The sequence below is a fragment of the Tachyglossus aculeatus genome, chromosome 10 (genome assembly GCF_015852505.1).
Source record: "Tachyglossus aculeatus isolate mTacAcu1 chromosome 10, mTacAcu1.pri, whole genome shotgun sequence".
Taxonomy (NCBI): domain Eukaryota; kingdom Metazoa; phylum Chordata; class Mammalia; order Monotremata; family Tachyglossidae; genus Tachyglossus; species Tachyglossus aculeatus.
The window spans coordinates 42,657,352-42,683,656 of record NC_052075.1 but is presented as its reverse complement, the minus strand read 5'-3'; the positions used below and the strand labels follow the sequence as shown (position 1 = coordinate 42,683,656).

Here is a 26,305-nt window from a genome sequence, read left to right as displayed (position 1 = left end):
CAAAACGACCATGCTGTGAACCTGGCAGCGGTAGCCAAAAAGAGGCTGGACCCTTACTAAAGGAAGCAGTGGCCCAGAGTGGAGTCTGTCGCTTTCTGGGAGACACAGTAATGAGCAAGGTAGGGCAGAAGGCAAGTCACTTCACTTCTCTGTTGCCTCAGTTACCTCATCCGTAAAATGGGGATTAAGACCATGAGCTCCATAAGGGGCAGGGACTGTGTCCAACTTGATTACCTTGTATCTACCCCAGCCCTTAGAACGGTGTCTGGCACATAGTAAGGGCTTAACAAATACCGTAGTAATGATTATGCACATGTACCTTTTCCCCTTCATGTCTTGACAGGCTTCCGAGGGAAGATGGCAGCAGGACATTAGGCTCGGTGAAGCCTGCCCCGAGGCATTCCCTGAAGTGGAGGGCCCGGGAGCAGCTCCCGTTGGAGGTAAGTCGGGAAAAGGCATGTTTGGTGAGTGGACCCCTAAGAAGACCCCCCCCTTTCCCTTCTTGTTTGTGTGTGGGTATTCTCCGGGATTAGGCGGTCCCATTTCAGAGACTCAGAGATCTTATATACCTGCTGGCCACTCAATGCTGGCTTCATTGTGAATCTTGTAACAGCCGTGAGTGAGGGGGAAGAGGTTGGTTCAGAATGTCTACAGTCCAATCAATTGGACTGTAAAGTAATTCACAGTGGGATATTGGTTTGAAATTGTGTTAGAAGAGGATTGTGATAAAAATAGGACCACTAGAGCGTTTTGTGTAAAATCTACTGAAGGTCAGACTGCTCGGTTCTCTTCCTAAAGTCAGAAAGGGAACCCAGGGAGCCCCTGTCTGAGCTGTAGGGGGGGATGCAAAAGTTGCTTAATTTCCTACTCCGGGGAAGGAGAGAAGGTGTTCCCCTCTGATTCTGCTAATTGGCTAGGCGAGGAACGGCTTGATGAGGTGTGTGGATCTCAGTGGCTCTGGGCCAATTTCAAGGGTCATCGTGTCCTGCCCAGCAAAAACTACTCTGACTCCATGAGTGCCTGGATTTCAGGTCGCATTATAGTTTAGTGTCTAAGATAGAGGATCTACTTCTTTTGTCTCCTTCTGCTTTTCTAACAGTCATTATAATAGCAATGATAATAGTGGTATTTGTTAAGTGCACACTGTGTGCCAAGCACTATAATAATCATCATAATAATAGGGGTATTTGTTAAGTACATACTATGTGCCAAGCACTGTAATAATAATAATAATAATAATAATAGTGGTATTTGTTAAGTGCATACTACGTGTCAGGCACTGTAATAATAGTAATCGTGGTATTTAAGTACATACTGTGTGCCAAGCACTGAAATAACAGTAATAATAATTGTGGTGTTTAAGTCCATCCTATATTCCAAGCACTGTAATAATAATCATAATAATTGTGGAATTTAAGTACTTACTATGTGCCAAGCACTGTAATAATGATAGTTATAATAATAATTGTGGTACTTAAGCACTTTGTGCTAAGAACTGTACTAAGCACTGGGGTAGATACAAGAAATCAGGGCCCACATGGGGTTCACAGTCTAGGTGGGAGCAGGTATCAAATCCCCAATTTTGTATAAGTGGGAACTGAAGTGACTTACCCAAGGTCACAAAGCAAATGAGTAGCAGAGCCACAGAAGCAGTATGGCTTACTGGATAGAGCACTGGCCTGGGAATCAGAAGGACCTGGATTCTAAGCTCCTTTGTTTGTCTGTTATGTGAACTTGGGCAAGTCATTTAACTTCTCTGGGCCTGTAAAGTGGGGATTAGGAGTGTGAGCCCCCCGTGGGACAGGGACTGTGTCCAACCTGATTAATTTATATCTACCTTACTGCTTTGTTACCTCATCTGTAAAATGGGGATTAAGACTGTGAGCCCGCCGTGGGACAGCCTGATCGCCTTGTAACCTTCCCAGTGCTTAGAACAGTGTTTTGCACGTGGTAAGTGCTTAATAAATACCATTATAAAAAAAACAACAGTGCTCTGCCCATAGTAAGTGCTCAACAAGTACCATACTTACTGGATCTCAGCTTGAGGCACACTTGAATTCATTCAGATCCAGCCTGTGAATTCAGGGCTTTTGAGGGAGTGGGGGAAGGATAAATTCAACCACATAGCTGGCTTGATCTCTGCCACAGTGGTCAGCGCAGGGTGGATGGTTCTCAGCCCTGGACAACCTTCCTTCCTCCCCCAGACAGCTGGATGTTGTGCAGACCCGCCCCTACCCAAGCAGACGGGCCTCACACCCCAGCTCTTGTAGTCTAAGCCTGGGAAGGCAGGCTGAGCAGGGGAGATTGGCTGGAAGGAGAGAAAAGGGGGAAAGCCTTTTGAACCACTCCCTTCCCAAGCCCTTCCTTCCACAGGGCCACTTGCATCTTGCTAGAAGACTGGTCAAGGGGAGGAAACCAGTTGTTGGTTGGCCACATTGCCAGGTGGAGGAGTGTTGGTCTAAATGTTCTCTAAATGTAGCAGTTGGAGCTAGGGGGTATGCTGTCTATTAACTTCTCTCTAGGAAACGGATCTGATGCAGAGAACCAGTGCCCCAAGGGATGCGGTGCCAGTGGCGGCGGGCGAGTGTTTGCTTCGGAGATAGCTGGAGCCTCGGAGGGAACAATGGGAACAAGGAGCAATACTAGGTAATAACCCAACTCTGGAACCCTCCTTCCTGGGGCCGGGGTCTTCTCTCCCTTGCACGAACGACAGACGGGGACTGCAGGTAGCACGGTACTACTTTATTGGGCCTTGCAAGCTTTAACACGGGCCAGGGGGAACAGATCAGAAAAAGAACATAATCACAACCGTCAACGAGCGGGGGCAGCGAGTGTCGGGAAACCAGAAAGCAGCTGGGCTGGGTCCCCGGCTCCCTGCCTGCCCCACACCGTGACAAAGTCTTTTTGCTTCCTCTGGTTCAGGGGGGTAAGATGATTTGGAGACAATTAAAAAAAAGGGGTCAGGAGGGATGGGGGAGAGCGGTGCCTGGCCTTCCCCTCCCACCCCCAGGTGGCAGAGCACCCACCCCCAGGGCACTCTGCCAGGATCCCGGGGTTCTGCCTTACGAGACGATTCCATAAACTGAAGCAAAGCTGGACCCGATCCGGCCCACCCCCGGCAACTCTCCAGTTGCCCCCGTCGCCCCGCCCCCCGCCCGGGGAGAGAGAGAGAAGTTAGTGTGAGCGGAGCCGACGGGGCGAGGCGGATCTTGCCTCCCTCCTAGCGGCTGTAGCCAAACTCGTCCGCGTCGTCGGCACGGAAGTCCCCGTAGCGCCACAGGTTCAGCTGAAACGAGAATGGGGAGGTCCAGGCCCCGGGACCCTCCTCTGCTCCCCCGCCGGGGTCCACCCTCCCCATCCCAGCACACCCCTCCCCCACCTCCGAGCCCACCCGGCGGCTACTCACCCTGGCGCTCTTGGCTGACTCCTGTGCGTTCAGGTATTCTGTGATCTGGGGGGAAGGGGAGGCAGAGAGGGGAACCACATCAAGCAGGGTTGGGTGACCCCACGTCGTGGGGATGGGGGTTGAGCTCCCTGGCCTAGCTTGCGGGGGAGCGGAAGATTCCAAGGATGCCGGGACTGTCGGCAGGGGCAAGGGTTTGGTCAACCAAGCTGGGCTCCCGCTGAACCAAGATGTCAAGGCCAGACTCTGCCTTGGGCAGAGAAATCTGTCAGACTGGGGCACAGTCAGTGAAGAAAGAGTGGAACCTTCAGCCCATAGGAAATACCGACTGCCGCAACCCACCCTGCCGACCCACGGGAGCTGAGTGGACGGAGGTGGCAGCAGTTGGGGAAAGCAGGTTTGCAGGAAATCTGTTCTCTCTGGGCTAAGCTGGAGTCCCTGCGTTGCTCCAAGAAGGTATGAGGGCAGAGGGGGCTGGTTGGTGGTTCTGGGGAGGAGTAGCTCCTCCAGGTAGTGTAGGGGTAGGGGATTGACTAGAGGAGACTCTTCCCCATTCAGCTGGCTGCGACCCTCAACGCGGCTATGGTGAGATGGCACCGTGTTGCACTGCATGGTGTGGGACGCACGGGTCTGGGGGCTCCCTTCCTCGTCAAAACCTTCCAGCGCCTGGCTGAAGTAAGGCAAAGGGAATCGCTGCCTCCTACTTTGCAACTCGATTTTCAGCCAAACCCGCAGCCGATTAATTTGGGAAGTAATTAGCTTTTGTTTCTCATTGTTTAGGTTATCTCTCTCTGCCAGGAGCCACGGAATGGAACCCCCCCCCCCCCACCAACGGCTGACTTAATTCCTTCCTTCTCTTGTGTGGTGACTGTGGGCCTCAGTTTTTCCACCTCTGAAAGGGGCAGGTGGAGCAGGGTGTGGGATGTCAGGGCCCGAAGCGGAAACGTACCACTTTCTGGAACTGTTTCTCCTTGCGCACCTCTACCATGACCAGCCCTTCTTTGACCAGCCCGAGCCCCACGTCCCCCTTGGAGTCAGCAAACTGCAGGGTGACGTGGGGACAGCTGGGGGCCAGGTGTTCCACGTTGAGCAGGCACTGGGTATTCTGGATGTCCCGGACCACGCTGTCCACCGCATCGGTGCGGGCATCCTCCTGTCGGGGGTTTGGGGTGCAGGGGGGAGGACCCGCAACCGGTCAGATGGGTCCAAACTCCCCCACCAAGAGCACCCACCCTCGACACGCCACTCTCCTGCCCAGTGCCAACCTCCACCCCCCATCCCCGCCAAGGCAGAGAGCCCCAGAGGCGGGCTGGGCCATGCAAGCTGCTGTGGGCTTTGGACTTACATCTTGAGGCACCTGGATAAAGGCAAAGGCGTACTCTGTGGCTTGGGCGGGCAGTACCCGGGTGCTGAAGGCTGGGGGCAATGTGCCCAGGCGGCTGGACGGCAGAATCTCTCTCTGGGGAGGAGGAGCCAGGAGACGGTTGTGAGCCCAGCCCCTCGGCCTTCTCCTCACGCCCCACCCCATCTTCTGCCTCCCACTCCTCCCTAGTAGCGGTGACTCAGTGCTAGCTAGCGGGATGCCCAGCAGCTCATCCTAGAGGTAATTGGGCACTAATCACCGTTTCCTCTGCCTTTCAATTCCCTTCCCTTCAGGAAGGCAGGCTCCCCTGCTCTCCTCCCGCAGCTGGCTGGCTGACTGAAGGAAAGAAAGCGGGGTGGGTGCAGGTAGCGAAAACACCTGGGCCCCCTGGCCCTGCCTCTGGTTTCCTGGAGAGATGGAGAGAGGGAAGAGTGCTGTCAAAAGGCACGAGGCTAAGAAAGCAGCGTGGCCTAGCGGAAAGAGGACGGGCCGGGAGTCAGAGGACCTAGCTTCTAATCTGGCTCCCCAACTTGACCTTGAGCAAGTCAGTTCCCTTCTCTGGGCCTCAGTTACCTCAACTGTGAAACGGGAGTAAGACTGTGAGCCCCATAGGAGACAGGGACTGTGTTCAACCTGATTAGCCTCTAATGATCCCAGTGTTTAATACAGTGCCTGGCACAGAATAAGCACTTAACAAATACTATTTAAATAAAAAAGGCACATTCATAAACCTTGGAATTCATGTTAACATGTGACCTTCCACCAAGCATCTGCTACTCACGGCACTGGGCAGGATGGACTGTAGTTCTAAGTAATGGGTTGGGTCAGGGTTGCAGGTTCTGAAAACCTGTTCTGATCCCACAGCACAACGTGGCTCTGTCTGGTTCAGCAGCCCCAAAGCCCAAAAGAAGCAGGGCTGCACCAAACTCTGGAAGCCCCTGCTTCCTACCCTGGGCGTCTCTAGGCGTGAGTTCTCAGGGCTGCTGAGTGAAGGGATGCAGAAGGCAGGGCTTCCTTCTCCCCCAGAAGAAGCTGGGCTCCACCTGGGGGTATCTGTGGGCCTAGAAACCCAGGTGTCCGAGCCCTCCTACATTTCCACTGCTTAGCTCCCTTCCCGCGCATCCCCAGCACTCACGTTGCCATAGTCGATGTAGAAGACATGCACTCTGCCCGAAGACTCCACTTTCTCTACCCGGGCTCGGTACCTGAAAAGACAGCATGGGGGCAGAGAGGGTCAGGCGGGGTCCTGAGGAGTCAGGACCAGGGGAGAGGTTCCCTCCCCCCTCACCAGGCTGCTCTCGGGCCCCCGGAACCTTCTCAGTGAAGAGGGCTCGGCCTTGGCCTTTGGGAGAGCCCGGCCGCCCTGCTCTCGGAATCACAACGACCTGACACGCACAGGGAGCAGATTAATGTGTCCTGGGGGCATAAAGCAGCAAGACTAATGACTAGATTGATGTCTGCTGTTTAAGCCCAGCGCACAGAACAGCGGCCGTAATTAGCCAGCAGATCTGTTTAGGAGGCTGCAGTGGGAAACACATCCAAGTCCCTGGGGGCCCGATGGAAGGCGGGCGGGCAGGGAGGCTCGCGGGGGCTCTGAGCCTGCCCGGGGCATCCTCAGACCTGCCGCTGCCGATCCATCGGGGCAACGGCCTGACCTTCTTGTTTCCGGGTCGACCCGGAGGCTGTGTAGATCTGGGATAGCAGCCTAGCCCACTCCTGCCCACAGCCCAGCTAATCAATCAAACAATCAACCACTGAGTGCTTACTCTGTGTACAGCACTGGACTAAGAGCCAATACAATAGACTCAATAGACACGATTCCTGCCCTCAAAAGGAGCTACAATTTCATAGCAAAAGAAACAAACGAGAACCTGGTGAAAAGGAGACTGCTCAAGGAAGAACAGAATCACGCCACGGTGCCCATGGCTCCGGAGAGCCGGAAGCCAGGCAGAGGCTCCGTGGGCTTGGGCTGGTCTCTGGGCACTCCCCTCTCTCTTCCTCGTTCACCCCCAAGTCAAAGCAGCAGAGAGAAGCAGCGTGGCTCAGTGGAAAGAGCCCGGGCTTCGGAGTCAGAGTTCAGGGGTTCAAATCCCAGCTCCGCCAACTGTCAGCTGTGTGACTTTGGGCAAGTCACTTAACTACTCTGTGCCTCAGTTACCTCACCTGTAAAATGGGGATTAAGACTGTGAGCCCCCCCATGGGATAACAGTGCTTTGCACATAGTAAGCGCTTAATAAATGCCATTATTGTTATTTTTTATTATTAAAGGGGCTTACCATTCTCCATCCACAAACTTGGCAATACAGAAGTCTCCCCGGCGGGGGGCATAGGATCCCTCTACAGGCGGGTGGCTGGTAATGTCGTTGCGCATGCTCTCCATCAGCTTCTCCAGCTGTGTGCCTGTTGTGACATAGACACCCACTTACACCTGGCAGCCACCTCCTTGGTCATGGGGGGGCCTTCAGGCTAGGTCCGGGAGCCAGCGGGAGGGACACTGGGGGCTTCCTTCACTGCCCATCCATGGCACAGTAACCCAAACTACCCCCGCCAGGCTCATTATCCCCTTTCTGCCTGGGAGGAAGTGAGCTCAGTGTCACCAGGACTAGCTGCCCACTGCCCCACTGCCCAGGGCTCCATCTGCCATACCCAGCCTAAGCCGGAGGCGCGGGGAAGGGAATGGGGGTAAAACTGGTTTCGCTAATCTGATGGGAGGCCGGTGGGACTGGGTAGGAGGTGGGAGGCAAAAGCATTCCCGGGAAAGGACAGAGGTAAGAGTTGGCGGTGAGAAGTTGGAGAGGAGAGTCCACGGCACAGTGGAGAGAGCATGGGCTTGGGAGTCAGAAGGACCTCGGTTCTAATCCCAGGGTCATGGGTTCAAGTCCCTGCTCCACCAATTGCCAGCTGTGTGGCTTTGGGCAAGTCACTTAACTTCTCTGGGCCTCAGTTCCCTCATCTGTACCCCCCATGGGACAACCTGATCACCTTGTGACCTCCCCAGCCCTTAGAACAGTGCTTTGCACATAGTAAGCGCTTAATAAATGCCATTATAATTACTATTATTATTATTATTATTATGACACAGGTCCTGCTCCCCACATTGTCTTCAGCTGGGCCTGCCAGGAGGTAATGGTAATATTCATTCATTGTTGTAGTTATTGAGCGCTTAATGTGTGCAGAGCACTGTACTAAGCGCTTGGGAAGTACAAGATGGCAACATATAGAGACGGTCCCTACCCAACAACGGGCTCACAATCTAGAAACTCCAGCTGCTCAATACTATCATCAATAAATGGTATTTACTGAGCACTCACTATGTGCAGAGCACTGCATTACATTCTTGGGAGAGTACAATATACCAGAATTAGCAGACACATTCCCAGCCCATAACAAGCTTACAGTCTAGAGGGGGAAAGAGACATTAATATGAATAAGTAATTTATAATATATAATTTAAAGACACAGGTACACAAGTGCTTACATTCTTGGGAGAGTACAATATACCAGAATTCCTGAAACAGACTGAAAGATCCTTACGGGCAGGGAAAGCGTCTGCTAATTCTGTTGTACTGTACTCCCCCAAGCATTTAGTACAGTGCTCTGCACATAGTAAGCGCTCAAGAAATATGATTAAGACCTCAAGACTAGCCTCTTGGCCCCCCCCCCCCCAAATGAAATATGGTACCACGGTCAGTATCAATCAAAATAGTGTCCCTTCCCATAACAAGCTTACAGTCTAGAGGGGGAAAGAGACATCAATATGAATAAGTAATTTATAATACTTAAAGACAAGTACATAACCCTAGGGCACAGGGGACACCTTCATTCATTCATTCAATCACATTAATTGAGCACTTATTGTGTGCAGAGCACTGAACTAAGTGCTTGGAAAGTACAATTAGACCTGCCCCTGCACCTTGCGACTCAGCCTCATTGGGAAGCATCTCATGCTCTCCCTTCACCCAACTCCCCTCTCTAACTGATTTACTCCTTTTCCACCTGGTCTGACAGCTTCAGCCTCTTGATTTTTTTTCCTCCTCCTCTTTTTCTCTCTTTCCTCCCTCCCTCTCGGGACAACCTGCCCAGATCCCAGCTCTCCTGGGGAGACCTTTACTGCCCATCTCCTTGTCACTCTGAGAGGGCAACTTTCCTCTTCCTGGTGAGAGGCGGAAGGAAGGAGGGTGAAAGTGGGGTGGAGAGAAGAGTGCATTTGTGTTGCACACGCACATGCTCTCTCCCCTCTTCAGAGTCAACTCTCTAGTTGCTCTAGTTCCTGCTTCTACCAGGCCTGGGCTTCGGGGCTGCTTCTCTCCTCCTTTCTGGCAGTTTGGATTTGAGGCTTTGACAGCCTGTGATGTCCCTCCCCAGCTCCTCCCTGAGTCCCACAGACCCTCTGTGGGGCTTGAGCTCCCGGGTCAGCCCATAGTCCATCAGCTTTTTCCCTCAATAGTTTTCCCTTTCTTAGTCCCATCTCCTTTCTCCAGCCATGTAGAAACACGAGAAAGCTCTCAAACTCTGCCTGCCAAGCCCCAGGCTTCAGGGGGAGGATCCACCCTGGGCATAGCGGGCATAGCGGGGGAGAGAGATATGGCTCCCTTAGGGCTCTGTGTCAAGAGCTGCCCAGCTCGCCTCTCCTCCCTGCCTCCCCCCACCACCCCCCCAGTCCCCAGTTGGGACAGCTTCCAGCCCAGGGCTTTGTGGGGCAGGTTTTCCTTCAAAATGACATTTTTCACAAAAAACAGCTGCTTGGGAAATAGCATTAGAGGGGAAGAGGCCGAGACAAGGGAGACAAGGCCCGTTAGCAAGCTGGGGCCTGGGGGCCGCGCAAGTTGAGGGGGAGGGAGGGGAAGAGAAGGATGGAGGGAGAGAAGCTTGGCAGGCAGGCAAGGCGGGGAGGGGAGAGAAAGGAGGGGAAGGGGAAGCGTCATTGGAGGCCCTCGACAGACCTACACTTTGCCCATCAGCCCGGAGGCCAGTAGGAAATGTTATCTGGGGGAAACAGGTCAGGGGCTTGCGCATGTAGGAGTGGAGAGGGGATGTGGGTGGTCCCAGTTTTTTACCCTGCTGCCAGACCCTTGTCTTCCCCTGCAGCCACCTCCCTCCCTTGGACCTCTCTGTTCCCTTCTTTGGGCCCGGGCCTGGTGATGGCAGGTGATGGGGATGGGGAGAGAGGAAAGAAGAGGGCTGGCTGCCTTGGCAGGAGCCCTGCTGCTGCCCCCTTCCCTTGGGATCACCCGTGTTTATGTGGGGGGTGCACGGGCAGAGCTGCAGGGAGGCAAGGCTGCCAGTGGGAATGACTTCCTCAGGGCTACCTGTTTCCATGGCAACCAGCCTGCTTCATTCAGGGGAAAGTTAACCTCCAGAAACAGAAATGCCCAGTGCTGGCAGCTGAGGAACCACCTATCTCCTGGCCCGGTGGCCCCTACCACGCTGGCCCTCGTATGGAGTCTAGGGAGGCCTCTCTATCTTTCCCAACCCTGAGCGGACTCTGCCCTAAGCAGCCTCCTGTGGGGCTTTCAGCAGCAGTCTCCCCCAAGGTTGGGGGTGGGGAGGCAGGGGGCATCTGTCATTCCCGCTTTCTAAGAGAGGCCAGAGAGGATGGTGGATTAGAGTAGGGGACCGGGCCCACTCACCGGTCTCCACGTCCTGGACGTAGAAGTGCAGGTCGTCGGTGATCTCTGTGACAAACACCGGCTTGTAACTTGCCGAGCGCTCCTTCTCCTCCAGCACGGGGACGACCTCTTCCACGGGTTTCTCCTCGTAGTGGGACCAAACCTGAGGGCACGGACAGAGAGAGCGGAGGCTGTGAGGTGGGTGAGCGCGATGGGAGCAGGGGAGCATGCTCAGGCCACAGGCAGGACTGGCAGCCTGCGGGGGTGTGTGTGTGGCAGTGCTCAAGGAAGGTGAGGTGGGTAGGAGGGCTGGGAGCATGGCAGGGTGGCAGCCAAGAGACGGGAGGCACTCAGTGCAGGGGATGATGGACATGGACCGGGCATTCTCTGAGTAAGCTACCAGACAAGCAGCCCTAGGCCGACCCTGGGCAAACCTCTCTTTGCCCTGGCCAGGAGCCATAGGGGCCAATGAGAGGAAATGGACCCTTTTCCCAACAACACCTCCTAGGACAGCAATCGGGGAAGGCGCTGGGGGAGAGGAGAGACCGATAAGTCTCCGTTCAGTTTACACCACCCACTGGGGTCCCCTCAAAAGCCCTGTCCCTCCACCTCTGAAGAGGAGAGGCTCAACTGGGGTTTGCTGGTTGTCCTGCTCCTCACCCTCCCCGCCTCTCCCTCCTCTTCTCCCTACACCACACACACTGGGCTGTCAGGGCGCCGGCAGCTCAGAAGCTGATTCAATGTGACAGCGTGTCAAGTCCAATCCAACGGCCGGGAGATTGCCTGAGTGGTAAGGCCTGTCAGCAGAGCTGGGCAGAGAGGTGGTCTCTGGCCCAGCAGCAGAGAAGCAGGAGAGACCGGGGCCCAGATACTCAGGATGGCCATCCCATGCCCCGCTCCACCGCCTGCCCGGGGAGCCCACTGAGGGATGCTGGTGTGGACCAGGCCTCCAGGCTCCCAGGGGCAGCCGGATGCCCTTCCTCCTCACAGCCCTCCTCTGCTTTCACCGATGGGGCTGGGTGCCAGGGGACAGCTCCCGGAGGAGGTCAGTGGGGAGGGACATGTGCCGGGCACACTGGCCCTATCCCCCACCCCGACCAGCCTTGGATTTTCTGGGTCAGGTCTCTGGTACCCCATCTCTTCCCACTGCCATTCCCAAGATCTCTGGGGTGACTGCTAATTTGGTATCGCCTCAGAAAAACTCCGGCTGTCCATTGTGTCAGCCGGATCGTTAGTGCAAGATTAAGTGAGCCGGCATAGCCTCATGTGCCTCCCGTAGCCCCCCGAGCCAAAGCTATCTGCCCGACGCCCTTCACACGGGTGGCTCCCTCTGCTGCGGCTCACTAGCCCATCTGGGTTTGTTTCGGTCACTAGGCTGACCTCTCCGTTGCTTCCTGGGTTCCCCGGCCCCAACACCTCCTTTCCCACAATCCCCCAGCCCCCGGATTGCAGTGGCAGTGGCAAGTGGGAGGACTAACTCCAGTCCCATCCCCTTTCCTCCCCACTGCCTGTACCCCAGGCACCCAAGGAGGCAGTGATGCGTGGAGGTTGTGGGGGAGAATGGCAGAGGCCCCAGGAGCTGTGAGGATACATCCCGAATGCACTGACCAGGAACAGGAGCTACTGACAACTCCTGAGAGTTGTCCTCAGACAACTCCTCACCGTGCCTCGTTCTCGCCTGTCCCGCCATCGACCCCCGGCCCACGTCATCCCCCGGGCCTGGAATGCCCTCCCTCTGCCCATCTGCCAAGCTAGCTCTCTTCCTCCCTTCAAGGCCCTACTGAGAGCTCACCTCCTCCAGGAGGCCTTCCCAGACTGAGCCCCTTCCTTCCTCTCCCCCTCGTCCCCCTCTCCATCCCCCTCATCTTACCTCCTTCCCTTCCCCACAGCACCTGTATATATCTATATATGTTTGTACATATTTATTACTCTATTTATTTTACTTGTACATATCTATTCTATTTATTTTATTTTGTTAGTATGTTTGGTTTTGTTCTCTGTCTCCCCCTTTTAGACTGTGAGCCCACTGTTGGGTAGGGACTGTCTCTATATGTTGCCAACTTGTACTTCCCAAGCGCTTAGTACAGTGCTCTGCACACAGTAAGTGCTCAATAAATACGATTGACTGATTGATTGATTGACTGAGAAACTACCTCGGGCGACAGCACCAGGCTCCTTACACCCAGATACAAGCCTCTGCTGCTGCCACTCTGCTCCCTGTACTTGCTGAGGGCCGAGGGGTGGGCTGAGGAGATGGTGTGAGGGAGGGGGGAGAGGGAGGGCATCAGCGATGGGGCTTAGCTAGCCTTTCCTAGGGCCAGCTTGGCCTAAGACTGAAAAGTAGCTAAAGAAACCGCCCCTCCCCACACAACCTACCCGGACAGGCTGGGCCAGCTGCCTAGCCCACTGCGGTGTTGCTGGGACCAGGGCTGGCTCCCTCAGGTTCCCTCCCCACCAGGTTGGGAGGTGGCTCAGGGGAGGCCAGTGGTGGTTGGCAAGGCCAGAGCGAGCTCGGCAACCAGGCGGGCGAGTTGTGGGGGTGAGGAACGGCCGGGCTGGGGATGGTGGAAGGTGCTCTGAAGGGCTGGCCAGGGAAGGGGACAGTCTCCGGACCCAACTGATCGATCCTCTCAGGACTGGAGTGTCAGGGAGGATGGTGTCCGACCTGATTATCTTCTATCTGCACCAGTTCTTAGTACAATGCTCAGCACACAGCAAAGGCTTAAAGGCCACAGTTACTGAGAAGGAGAAGTCTGGATCCTGCCACCTGCCAAGCCCCAGCACCTGGACCCCTGGGAACTAGCCTTCCAGCCGGGGCTAGTCAGGCCCGGGCCCTGCCCTCCCTATACCTGCTCTCTGAGGCCCAGCCAGCCAATCTCCAAATGGAAGATGAAGAGAAGCTGGGCCAGCCTCAGGCGGTTGAGAGGTGGGATTAAGGGAGGGAGGGATCAGTCATTTCTCTTCCTTCTCCTGGAAGACAGCAGAGGGACAGATGGCCAAAATGAGCCTTCGGCCCGGCCCTTCCCCACAGCCCCTCCCCTCAGCTACCGTGGCCCACTGTCGCCAGCTTTGTCCGCTGCTTTCCCCACCCTGGGTGCAGCATGGCACCACGAGGATGCATACATCGAGAAGACATCTGCTAATGCCACTTCCCCACTGCTATCCCAGGCTCTCCTGCTGAATCCGCTCAGATCAGCCACAAGAAGCACTATCACCTGGAATCCCCGGGGCTGACACTCTGCCTGCAGTCACTGCCTGGGCCCTGGGGCGGACTGACACCCGGAAGCCCACGCAGGGCGGAGGAGGGTGGTGTCCCCATTTTCGGCTCCCCCCGGGGCCTCTCAGGGCAACAGTGGCTGCAGGGAGAAGCTTGAGCATGGAGCGATCTGAGCAGGGAGGCTCTGTGGGAGGTCCTGGTGGCTTTTGGCCTCTCAGCCTGTCCACCTGGGCCTGCTTTTGAACTAGACATCTTTAGCAGCAGCAGCTGCCACCGGGAGTCAGGGCCTCAGCTCCTGGGCTGGGCACCGGCCTGCTTCTGGATTGGCTCAATGGGAAGTTTCCAGGTTTCCTAAAGCCAGGATCTCTCTACTCAAGCTAGGACTCCACAACTTCTCCAGAAACCACCCTTTCTTCTCCATCCCAACTGCCTCTGTGTTGGGCCTAGCACTGGTCATATCCTGTCTCCCCTCTCCAGTCCATACTTAAAACATCCTTATTCTGAGCTCTTCTTGCCCACTCCTCAAAAGCCTCCAATAGTGGCCCATTCCTCTCTTTGCATCAAGCAGAAATTCCTGACCACGGTCTTTAAGGCACTCAACCAGATCTCCCTTCCTCCTATGCCTGCTCCTCTACTTCAGCAATCCAGCTTCCAAGCCTTGCTCCTTTCAAGCCCACCTACTCACTGTGCCTCATTCTAGTCAATCTGAATCAGTGTGGCCTGATGGAAAGAGCACAGGCCTGGGAATCAAAGAACCTGCGTTCTAATCCTGGCTGTGCTATTTGTCCACTGTGTGATCACAGGCAAGTCGCTTCAGTTCCCTCTTCTGCAAAATGGGGTTTCAACACCTAGACTGAGCGAGCCATGGGCCAGAGAGCAGTAATTGGTGGGAATTACTGCGTAGGGTGAGGGGTGTCATTCAGCTCCCAGGCTCACTAGGAAGGGAGAGAAATTGGGGGGGGGGGGGGGGGAGAGAGAGAGAGAGAGAGAGAGAGAGAGAGAGAGAGAGAGAGAGAGAGAGAGAGAGAGAGAGAGAGAGATGGAGAGCAAGATGCTGATTTTTTTAATTGGGCTGAAGTAAAAACATGCAGCCCGTGGAACTAATTAATCATTGGTAATTACTCCTTAGCTTTATCACAGGGCACCAGCAAACAGTGACTTGAGCCAAATCTGAAGGATTTACATTATTTACAGTAAGTCACCACTCAAGTCTCCATCTCTCTGACCTCTTCCAGTCCTACTTCCCCAGGGTCACAGGGTCACTCTTATCTTCTCCCAGGCCCTCCCAGCTCTGAAGAGAGGAGGCCCTAGTAGTCTGGTGTGGGCTCGGCAGTGCGGATTTTTTCAATGGCTGGCCTAGTTGGGTGAAGAAGTATCCTTGCCATCTGTCTTGGGGGCCCCTTCCAACCTGGCAAGACAGAGAGCGCAGACAAGGGCCACCCACCCAGCTCCCTCCGTGCCTGTCACCCAGTGCTCCTCACCTTCTCCTTCTTCTTTTTGGCGGCTTCCTCAGCAGCCAGCAGCGGCTTGTAGTAGGAGCTGCGCTCGGCAGTGAAGTGGATCTTGGACAGCGCGTGCTCCACCAGGGCGACAGACAGGTTGGCCCCGTCGATGTGCAGCCAGCCGATGAAGTTCCCGGCCTTGTCCATGCCCTCCACCTCCACCTCGACCTAGGCAGACAGAAGACACAGGGGTGTGAGACAGGGCGGCCCTGGGCAGAGCTCCCCAGCCTCCAGCTCAGACAGCTGACGTCCCAGTGGGTTCCCTGGCGTTCATGCCACCCAGGCTGGACCCTCCACACTGGGCGATGCCCCATCAGGGACACAGTCAGGGAGCAGCAGGCATGGGCTGCCAGTGCCAAATAGCCTCCGTTGGGCCAGGTAGGTGCTCACAAAGCAGCCTGGGCCCCCCTGAGCCGTGGAATTCTGCCGTCTGACCCTCCCGTCCAGGGAGCCGATCTGACTGGTCCTCGGCCTCCAGGAGCCCCAACGGAAGGGGAGCCACTGGCCTGCCTGGCTGCTCTGCATGGAATAGTGTTTTAGTCCGAGATGCCAGGCGACGGCGGGGAAGAGTGAGCGAGCTCTGCCCAGGACATCTGGCTTTGACCGCAGATCCCAGAGACAACCTGGCCCAGAGAAGAGACAGCTCTGGACGCAAGGCTGTTCCTGGGGTTTGGGCTGCTAGGGGTTGCTAGGTCACTAAGTCCCAGGAGGGCGAGAGTGGCAGGGCACCTCTTTGCCCTTTGCCAGGGCAGAGGGTGGGTGGGTGGTGGCTGGGGGTGGGGAAGGGCCCCAGGGTGCTGGGCTGGTGGAGAGGAGCAGTGCCCCGCCTCGCAGAGCTAAGTGAACGAGGGAGGGGCCCACCAGGAAACCGCCAGAGAGCCACCACTCGCTGGCCCTTCTCCTTTCGGCTGGCAGACCCCCGCCAAGACCTTGCAGGTCAAGCTCGATTAAGCAATATAATGACCATCTAAATACCTGGGAACTCGCCTGAGGTTGGGATGGAGCTGGCAGGGGCCAGGGGCACAGGGAAGCTGGGGGCTGGAGTTCTAGAGGACTACCTGCTCTGGGGAGGGAGATGGGAATGGGCAGGACTGAGCCACAATAATCCCAGTTCCACACCAGCTCCCATCCCTGACCCAGGTCAGCCCAAGCTAGCTCAGCCCAAACAGCCCTTGTGCCCCACCTTTATCTGCCCACCAGCTCCCATAGCCCAGATGAAACCTCCTACCCTGACTGGCAGGGAGGTGATTAGGACTCATGCCTGCTTGGTGGCCTGGTGCCAGCTGTTTTGCCAGATCAGTACCCCACCTGGCGTCAGGTGAGACCCCCTCTAATGGCCCCAGACACCCTGGGATGGAGTATGCTTAGCGCCTGCTCCCTTTGCTCTGCCCACAAGCTGCGTTCCAGCCTCCCAGCACAAAGCTAAAAGTGTATCAAGAGCTGGCAGTGGGTCTGGGCTTTTAAATAATGCACCTCCTCCAGCCCTCCCGCTTTCTGGAAGGTACCTCACCAGGAGGTTGGCGGTTGGGGGCGGGGGGTGCCAAGGGGGAGGAACACTGTATGGAGAGCAGGCATGCCAACAGAAACAGGGGCCCACCTCCTGCCATAAGCAACTACACTTCAACAGTCATGTTCGGCGGTGCAAATGTGGAAGCTGGCCCCTACACCACCACCCCAGACACTGGATCACGAGGCCCGAATCCTGGATATGGGTATGAACGGTATGAGCACGAACGCCTCCCCACTTCACCTTGCCAGGGTAGAATGGCCATCGCCATGGTCCCAGCCTCTCCACTTCCTCCACCATTTCCAAGTGGGAGGCCTCTGGAAGTGGGCACAGACCTGAGGCCCTTCGCCACCACAGGGTTGACTCCCTGCTCAGGTGAGGTCCCACTGGGGTTGGTGCCCAGGTGGCCAGCAGAGCCCACCTGGAAGAGGTAATCTGGGGCTGGGGATCTCGCTCCTGCCCAGGATCAACATACACTAACTCATGCCTGGCAAGTCTCCAGGCCCAGCAGGCCCCACAGGAACAAATTTCTGGCCCCAGGCACTGCGCAGCTGCTGCATCCCTCTCGCATGCAGAGGGAGAAAAAGCTGTTGCCCATGGGCTTCTGTGTCCCTTTTCTTCCTGCCACTGCCACCGCTGCGGCCACTTCTCGATCAAACGAGAGCGCCCGAGGGAAGATCACGCAAGGCTGAGAGCCGCTAATGGGGCTGCCACTCTCCGGCCTCCGTGGGCTCCAGCTCCCAACCCCCGCCGCCACCAGCAGACCCCCAGACAGCCCGGACTTCCCCATCCCCTTGCTGAGGCCTGCTCAGAGGAGGCCTAGGTTGGGAGCAGCCTCCGTGCAGATGGTGGTTCCTGGACTGACACAGCTTCCTCGATGTGGAGGCGGGATGGAGGGAGAAAGCAGAGCTATGGACACAGAGGGCGGTGTCCGTCACCGGCCAAGAAGCTCCCTCATGCCCTTTCCTCATACAGGCCTACAGGCCACGTGGGATCTTGGTGTCCCAGGAGGAAGGAGAAGGGACTCGGGGCTCTGTGCCAGCTGGGGGAGCAGCCTGTGAGGACCTGGGTGGCAGAAAGGTCTCCCCGCTCCCCATTAATCAATCAATCAATGATATTTACTGAGTACTTGGTGCACAACACTGTGCTAAGGCCTTGGGAAAGTACAATACAAGGGAGCCGGCAGTGCCCACAAGCAGCGGGGTGTGCAGAACTAAATTCTAGTTAGGGGAAATACTAAGAGAAGTCAGCCCATTGGCCAGGCTGCCCCAGACTAGCTGAAATCAGGTAGCTGAAGCAGCAAAGCCCAGCCCACTGGGGGCTGAAAGAGGTCTACAGAGGTGGCCTTGAGCCATGCCCAATGGACCTCCTCAGCTGCCCCGGGGCCTTTCAGCCTGGCTATGGCACCCACTCTGCTAAGAAGCAGCGTGACCTCGTGGACAAAGCAAGAGCCTGAGAGTCAGAAAGACCTGTGTTCTAATGCCAGCACTGCCACTTATCTGCTGTGTGACTTTGGGCAATTCACAACTTCTCTGTGTCTCAGTTACCTCATTTGTAAAATGGGGATTAAGACTGTGAGCCCTATGTGGGACAGGGACTGGGTCCGACTCCTTTACCATATATCTACCCCAGCTCGTAGTACAGTGCCTGGCACATAGTAAATGCTTAAATACTATTATTATTATTACTACTATTGTTGTTCTTAAGAATCCAGCAGACAGCACACACCTGACACCGGTACATGGGGTTTAGGGTTAGCCACGCCCAGCCAGAGAAGAGAGGGGAAAAAAATGGCTCTCTCGTGTCAGCAAGAGCATCACCCAGGTGTTCCACCTATCTCTCTTCTCTGGCTTCAAGGGCAGATCCCATCTCCAGAGAGCCTGACCCGCTCTCTCCCCGCTATGGGGGTCTCCCCCACTGCAGAGCCAGGGACTGCCTCCCCACTGGGGCTGGTGGGGGAACCACCATCGATCCCAGACCCTGGTTCCCGGTGCTGTCCTCCTGCCCGCACCCAAGCACATTAATGTGCCGCTAATGAAATTGTTCTGGCTTATTTACCAAATTAATACAAACGGCACAGGCTGTTAATTTGGGTTTCTCTAATTAGTGGGGAAGAGCTCCCCACACCCAGCCAGTATGCCGACATCACAATGGACCCACTGCTCTGGCCACCCCTTCTTTCCTTGGCAAGTAACAGAGTCACAGAGGCAAGGGGTCTGGGATAGGGGGCTGAGGGAGAATTCTCCACTGGGAGGAGAGCCCCAGTAGACTTCCTGTCCCATCAGTGGCCTCCTCCCCAGCCCCGAGGCACCATCCCACAGGTCTCCTTAAGACCATGAGTCCCGCTCTCCAGCAGGGAGCCCTGGCTCTGGGAAAGGTTCACACAGCTCACTGAGGCCTGCTGGGACCAAGGGCCTCAGGGCAGATCGACTTCTCCTCTGATCCAAAACACCTTGAGGGGGTCAGGCCTGGGATGACACCCAAAGGGCCATGTGCTATGGTCTCCCCTGAACAACTGCAGCTTAGCAGTCAATCAGAGGCCTGGCACCTGAAGGGCCTTGCCTGGGTTGGACCGTGGGGTCGGTGATGGAGCCCAAAAGAGCTCATGCAGGTGCAAGAAAGAGGGACACATATGCACGCACATTTGCCCCCTTCCTCCCGGCCAGCAGGTGCAACGATGCCAATGTGCAGAACGTCTCAGGAGATTTGGGAAATCTCTGGAGCCTCCCTTGGACAGCCCAAGACTGGCGACGACCGGAAATCCCATCTCGAGGTGGGGGGTGCCCTGCATGCCCCCTGGGTGAACTGGTCAGGTCAAGGATGGAGACTATGGTAGGGAATAATGGCAGAGGATCCAGCGATATAGTAGCCAGTAGCAGTGGAAGGCCGGGTCCGGGGGAGGGGCTTGGAGTAGGGCACATGGGAAGGGAGCTAGCCCAGGAATCTCGGCCTCCTCGCCCTTCTCCCTGACCACTCCTGGGGAGCTGGAAGGCCAGCCAGACCTCTGGGTGCCACCTGCCGAGCAGCCGGGTTGGGGGGAGGGTAAAGGTGTGCCACCTGGGGAGTCGGCTTGAGCCCTGGGGCCTCCGCCAAAGCCCAACGGAAGAGCATGGCTGCTATCCAGCATGCCTGGAACTAGGGAGGGGGAATCAGGGAGCCAGAGGCAGCTTGCTGTGGGCCCTGAACTAGGCAAGACACCTTCTGTTCCCAGAAGGGTGGCCCAGCGCAAGCAGCAAGCCCCGCTGTGGGGAGGCGGCTCCTGGGAATGTCTCTTGGGCCTCATTAGTGCCAGCCTGATCCCCGGGGAGGCCCCGGCTGAGGAGTGGCTGAGGGTGGCTGTGTCACCCAAGTCCTTCCCGTACCTTTGAGAGTCAGGGGTGCCTGCAATGGAGCCACGATTCCTTGCCCTCAGCCCCCAGGGCATCCAGGGCCTCCCTGCTGCCACTCGACCTCCGCGATGCGATGCGGCGGGCACAGACTGGCACAGTTTACGAGGGGAGGGCAGCGGTTCTGGGGAAACCCTAAGGGGGAGTCAGGGGGTAGGGGTGGTGAAGGAAGCCTGGAGCCCTCTGAGTCTCTCCCCACTGCTCAGTCCTGTCCGAGGAGGTGATGGAGCAGCAGCAGCAGCAGCAGTGTCTGCCGGAAAATGCAAACCTGCTGACTCCAGGACTTTGCGAGCGGTAACACAGTTTACAAACTGATGCAATCTGTTCCTTTGGTGCAGACAATAAGGAAGGCAGAATGTTCGGCTTCCTACGAAAACCTGGGGCTGGAGGCCAGGAGCCAGGCTTGACCCTCTCTGCTCCCTGGGGCCTCTCCTTCAGCAGCTGTTCTAAGGGATAGTCCCAAGGTCTCTGGCTCAGGAGGCCTGTTCTCAGCCCTGAAATGGCGAGTCCCCCTGGGAGCGGGCCCAGTGACCACAGCCAGGACTTTTAGTCTGAGCGACACTGACTGTGGAACTGCCTCTAGGCCTGGCACTCTGCAGGAGAGATGGGACCGGAGTGAGTGAGAAAGAAAGAAAGAGAGTGTGCGTGTGTGTGTGTGTGTGTGTGTAAGATATAATAATAATTAATAATGATGGTATTTGTTAAGCACTTACTATGTGCCAAGCACTGTTCTAAGCAGTGGGGTAGACACAAGGTAATCAGTTTGTCCCGCATGGGGCTCACAGTCCTAATCCCCATTTTACAGATGAGGTAACTGCGGCACAGGGAAGTTAATGGACTTGCCCAAAGTCACACAGCTGATAAATGGCAGAGCTGGGATTAGAACCCACAACCTATGACTCCCAAGCCTGTGCTCTTTCCACTAAGCCACGCTGCTTCTATAATAATTATTATGGCATTTATTAAGCACTTCTTATCTTCCAGTCACTGCACTAAGTGCTGGGATATATACAAGAAAATCAGGTTGGACACAGTCCCTGTCCCATGTGAGGCTCACAGTCTCAATCCCCATTTTACAGATGAGGTCACTGAGGCACATGGAAGTAAACAACTTGCCCAAGGTCACACAGCAGACACCCAAGCCCGTGCTCTACCCACTACGCCATGCTGCGGGGAGTGGAGGTGGGGGTTGGGAGAGGGATGGTTCTCTGCTTCAGGGAGGTCAGCGCACGCCCCAGGGAAAAGCAGCAGACTGAGTGAGCAAGGCAGACGCCAGGGTTTGGGCTCACCCTCCTTGGAGGTGCCTGGCATCCAGGGTGCCAGGGTATTCACCATGCATGCCCAGACTCCACAGGGCTTCAGGCTGCAGAGGCACCTCTTCCCACAGGCTGCCCACCTCTGAACCAGGCTGGGCAGAGAGCAGTGGCGGGTGAGCCTGGGGTTCGGGGAGGGGGAGCTGGGTCTGGATTGCGGACCCGGCCCTGGAATGTTCACAGATGAGCAAGAGGCAGGAAGAGTCAGCACCGCCAGCAGCTCCAGCCTAGCAACGGGACACACAAGATGCTGAAGAAGCTGTGTCGTGGCTGGCTTTGCCGCCTCTGCCCCTGTCTGTGTCCAACCTCGCTGCTCAGTAAAGGGAGGGCAGAGATCAAGACTCCTCCCAAGCTGCTGACCCTGAGCAGGGATGGGGAACTTGGCTTTGCCCACCAAGCTTCTGCTCCCAATCAATCAATGGTCTTCATTGAGCACTTACTGTGCACAGAGCACTGGAATAAACGCTTAGGAGACAGTACAATACAATGGAGTTGGTAAGACATGGTCCCTCTCCACCTGTCCTACCTTCTCCCGACCCAGTGCTGGGGGCTTCCAAAAAGCTCTCAGGTTGACTCTGTGTCACCCCTAATGTTTGGGAAGAACCAGGAATCAAATCCTTTTAAGTCTTTGCAGTCTCTGGGGATGGATGGGAGTGGGAGTGGAGAGGAACAGAGAAGGGGTGGAAGGGGTTTGTTCCCAGGACGGCCCAGCAGCTTGGCAGCCAATTCTCCTCTCTGCCCATCCTGCTGACAGGACAAAGGGACCCCATTAATCTCAATTATTTCCCTTCTCCCCAGTTAACCAGACGTCCCAAACCCAGCTCAGCTTAACAAGGTCCCCAGAGCCGCCGGGAGGCCCCTCGGCCCCACTCCTCCGGTCCGGCCGATCCCGCTCTGCGTTTCTGAGGGGAGAATCTGTGCCGGGTTCCCTCAAAGGGGGTTACGGTAGTCCTATTAGCCTGGCTCTGCCTTCTGCCTACTCCACTGTCAGCAGAAACTGTCCCGCTCCCCTCCGCCCCTGCCAGGGGTGCCCCAATCAATGCAGGAAGCCTTGCTGGGATCAGAGGGCAGACATGAAGATCCTCTGAACTCCTGGGTGCTGAAGGGGCTTCTTAAAGGGAAAGACACAGAGGTAACAGTGCAAGAGAGAGGCCCACCCCAGTGTGAAAAGCAGTGACCCCCTAAGCCCACCTCACCCTACAGCTCCCCCGGCAGCCTGCCTGAAGACGGTGGGAGCAGGAGACACCGCTGACAGGCACGCCTCTCACCACCTCCACCCTAGGGTGTGGCTGAGTGCGGGAGGGTCATGGGCCAGATTCTCGTGCACCCCATGGAGGCACTTTATTCCTGAAAGCAGTTCCTACTGTGCCAAGTATGCTATGCCTCTCTGCCACTCCACAGCCCAGAGCTGCTCTGCTGTAGTCACAGATGGGGAGAAGGAACATGAGAGCAGGAGGGGAGCTACAATGTGGGAGAGCTTAACTGCTACCCCCTAGACTATAAGCTTGTTATGGGCAGGGAATGTGTTTATTGTTATACTGTACTCTCTCAAGCTCTTAGTACAGTGCTCTCAGAGAGTAAGTGCTCAATAAATACGACTATTAGGAAGAAAATTTGGGGATGTTAAAGTGACCTAAGCTTTAGGAGGGCTGTTGAGGAAGGAGTCACCCCATTACCTCTGACCTCCAAACAGCCTATTGAGCACCAAGCCAGGCAGACCACCTGTCTGATCCAGTAATGGCTTTGGAATACGATCTGAGGTCTCCGAAGAGGCAGCATCCCCACCTGGCCCGCCATCAGGAAGCTCCGAGTGTGCGATCCCAGACCCCCTGGGCGGGCCCCATCTCGGGGGGAACGGGTGCTCTGGCTGCCCTGGCCCTTTGGAAGAACTTCCAAACTCAGCAGGCATCCCAGCAGAGCAGAGAGCTGCCTGAGGGCCTTGGGGAGGGGGCAAGGAAGGAAGAGGCTGGATCTCTTTATCCCCATAAGGATCCTATGGCCGGGAGACAAGTTGGGCTGAGTTTCGGCTGCTTCGACAGGGTCAGAGCAGTATCACAAGGTATCAGGAGATCAGGCCTGAGGAAACCCACCGGGCCTCCTGCGGCCCTGGCTGAGCCATGAGCATCAGGAGACAATCTTTCAGTTGAGGAAAGCACTGATTACTATCAGCCATGATTCTCCTGAGCTCATCTGGGCAATGATGCCAAGCTGAGCATTCCAGTTAACGGCATCCTGGGCTCATTACCCTCTGGGATTCACTGCATCTATTCCCTGCCGCCGGCTCTGTCCAGCCCTATCCTGGGAACTCAGCACCGCTTCCCTCCAGAGAGAGGGAGGGAGGGATGGGGTGAGACTGGAAGGAGGGGAGGGCTGCGCAGTTCAAGGTCATGCCTGCTCTGGGATCCCAAGAGGGGACAGGCAGCAACTCCCTAGTGTGTGTGTGTGTGTGGGGGGCACCCCAAATCTGACCAGGTGAGAGTGAGCCTCTTCTCAGACAGCTCAGGCACAGCAAGACCTTCCCTCCCCGCCCCCAGATCTCCCCAAGGCCATCAATTCCTGCTTTCCATCACTGCCTCAACTGAGGGTCCCAGGTTGGGGAGGGCCAACCAAGGCAGAAATCTGACCTGAGGAGGCTGCAGCCTCTCAACCCCAAAGTGGATGAGCTCTGGGAGACGAAAACCTTTCCTCTCAACCCTTCAAAACTCCTTCAGGTGCCCAGAAGGGGCTGGAAAACATGGAAGTGCTCGAATCCAAGGTGGGCAGGGAGGCCAAGCAATTGTCTGGCGAGTTTGGGCAGGGGGCAGAGAGGACGGAGAGGGACGGAGGGGAAAAGAGCTGCAGTCAGGGAGCAGGAAGTAAGAGCAGCCCCAATCCGGCACTTTAAAACAGAGCACCCAGGCGGAACGCTCCCCCCTCCTCCTCCCCCTCCCCAAGCAACTACCAGCCCAGAATAAAACCTTCCTCCCTGTCTCAAACTGAAAACCAAGTTTATAATGGAAAAGCCCAGAGGATTTATTGCTGTGGAGACGAGGAAATTTAAAACTCATAACCATCCTGCAGGCCAATAGATCAGACAGATATCCATCCTATTAGAATAACTCCACACTGCAGATATTCATCTTATTAAACTAAATGGTTAAGAAAGCACCCCCCGGCCCCTCCTTGTCTGGGAGAGGCTGTTTACGCTTTTCTGCTCACCTTCCCGGGTCTGTATTCATCAGCCGGTTTTGTTTCCTTGGCTGAAATCGGGCTCGGAATTACAAACTGCTGAGCGGCAGCAGAACTTTGACAATAAGCACTCCCGGGTGTAGGAGAACCAGGGAGAGGATGGTAGGTCGCGAGTGAGAGAGCAGGGAAGCCAGGTCAACACTCTACTCTGGAGAGTGCAGAGGAAGGGAGGGGCTGGGGTAGGGCAGCGTGGGCAGAGGGGGTGTGCAGAGGAGGGGCGCAAGGGGGAACTTCAAATCTCTTAGCTTAGAAGGCCATGTGTTGTGTCTGACAAAAGGGAAATTATTAGACCTGCCCCCACCTCACATCTTTTCCTTCAGCTCTGCATGGACCTGGCTGCTCTCCCCTACCTGCCCTGCTCTGCTGCCCGTCTGGTACACCACCACGGGACTCCTTGCCTCCTCCCTGAGCCACATTGGGCCCACAGCAATAAGTAGGCTTCTCAAGGGGACCTTCCCCACCTTTCCAGTCCCCCAGGCTCGCCAGTTCCTCCCCCCTGTGCCGTGTGGCGGCCCAGGTCGGGGACCTCGGCAGGCTGCTCCCAGCCTGGGCTCGGTCCACCGCACTGCTGCACTGGTCTGGCCACAGCACAGGTCACTCCCTCTAACCCCAGGGAGGTGGTTTGAATGACCAGGGCCTTAATGGTGACCAACAGGGTCAGGAAGGCCGGCAGGGGTGGCTCTGGCTCTCCAGGGGTCTGCCCTCTTCACATGCTGTTTCTTGGCTTTATTTCTGTGATTGTCGAGAGGTGCACGAGTGCAGGCGACAAGACTCTGCCTGCACGGCTCCCAAATCTGGGTAAGCGGGGCTGGGGGAAGGACTCAGGTCCCCCCTACCCAGGCTACACCCAAGACCCCAGCCCCGAGGTTGGAGGGGTCTCTCGGGGGCAGAGGAGTCCCCACTAGGCACTTAGCAGCTCCCTCAACTCTTCATCCCCAAACTGATCCCTGCAGCCCACTGCCCTCTGCAGCCTATCTTCTCCCTTGGCCTCCCTTCGTCTCCCTCCCAAGTTGCCCTGCTACACCGCCATCCACCCCCGGTTTTGGGCCCCTCTCTGTGCCTCTCCCAGCTTACAAAAACTCTTCCCTTCCATCTCCCAAAGGCATCCCGAAATCCCGCTCCATCCACAAAGTCTTCTCTGACAACTTGGGGTGCTTCCCGGATTCGTTTTCCCCACCCTCCTGTGGGTAACAGGACTCATCCATCCCCTTCTGCGCTCTCCACCTTACGTCAGCTCTTACATCAGTGTCTGCTGTGCCCACATAAATATTTTATTTAATTCACTTGATGTTTGTCCAACGTGTCGGTGGCTGGCAGAATTCTGGATGTGCCAGTGTTCTCAATTTCAGACCCTCCACTCCCCCTAAACAGTCCCAACCAGGTAGGGCACCTGGATAAATCTTTCTGAAGATAAATACACTGGATGTGCTCATAAGATGGCCTCCAAATCGATATTTGGAGGGTGAAATAAATATTTTTTATACCAAATGACTGTAAGGGGTGATAGCCTAGGGCACGCAGAAGGAGAAGGAAGAGCAGAACGATGAGTACAACGGATGACATTTGGTGGTGGGGTGGGGGAAAGGTTAATTCACTATGTGCTTATCGTATGCAGAACTTGGGAGAGTGCAATATAAGTAAGAGATTCAGTGCCCTCTTGCCTTTCTCTTCATTCTCCCTCCTTTCCTCTCCTTTTTTTCTTCTCTCCCACCCCTTATGCTAGACTCAGTTCTTTGATAATGCCATTAGTCCCACTCGAGTTTTAATGATACAAAAA

The 26,305-nt window shown here is 56.0% G+C and overlaps 1 protein-coding gene across 1 annotated transcript in view; it reads right to left on the bottom strand.

Moving 5' to 3' along the window:
* Window positions 1-2,721: 2,721 nt before the first annotated feature.
* The window catches only part of SND1 (staphylococcal nuclease and tudor domain containing 1), a 397,553-nt gene continuing 373,969 nt past the window's right edge, over window positions 2,722-26,305 (bottom strand). The window contains exons 17-24 of the mRNA XM_038752145.1: window positions 15,074-15,262; window positions 10,397-10,538; window positions 7,043-7,166; window positions 5,902-5,971; window positions 4,749-4,862; window positions 4,353-4,556; window positions 3,407-3,451; window positions 2,722-3,286 (exon numbers count right to left, since the gene is read on the bottom strand). Coding sequence (XP_038608073.1) covers window positions 3,221-3,286; window positions 3,407-3,451; window positions 4,353-4,556; window positions 4,749-4,862; window positions 5,902-5,971; window positions 7,043-7,166; window positions 10,397-10,538; window positions 15,074-15,262 — 954 coding nt within the window. The 3' untranslated portion in view covers window positions 2,722-3,220. The remainder of the gene's footprint in view (window positions 3,287-3,406; window positions 3,452-4,352; window positions 4,557-4,748; window positions 4,863-5,901; window positions 5,972-7,042; window positions 7,167-10,396; window positions 10,539-15,073; window positions 15,263-26,305) is intronic.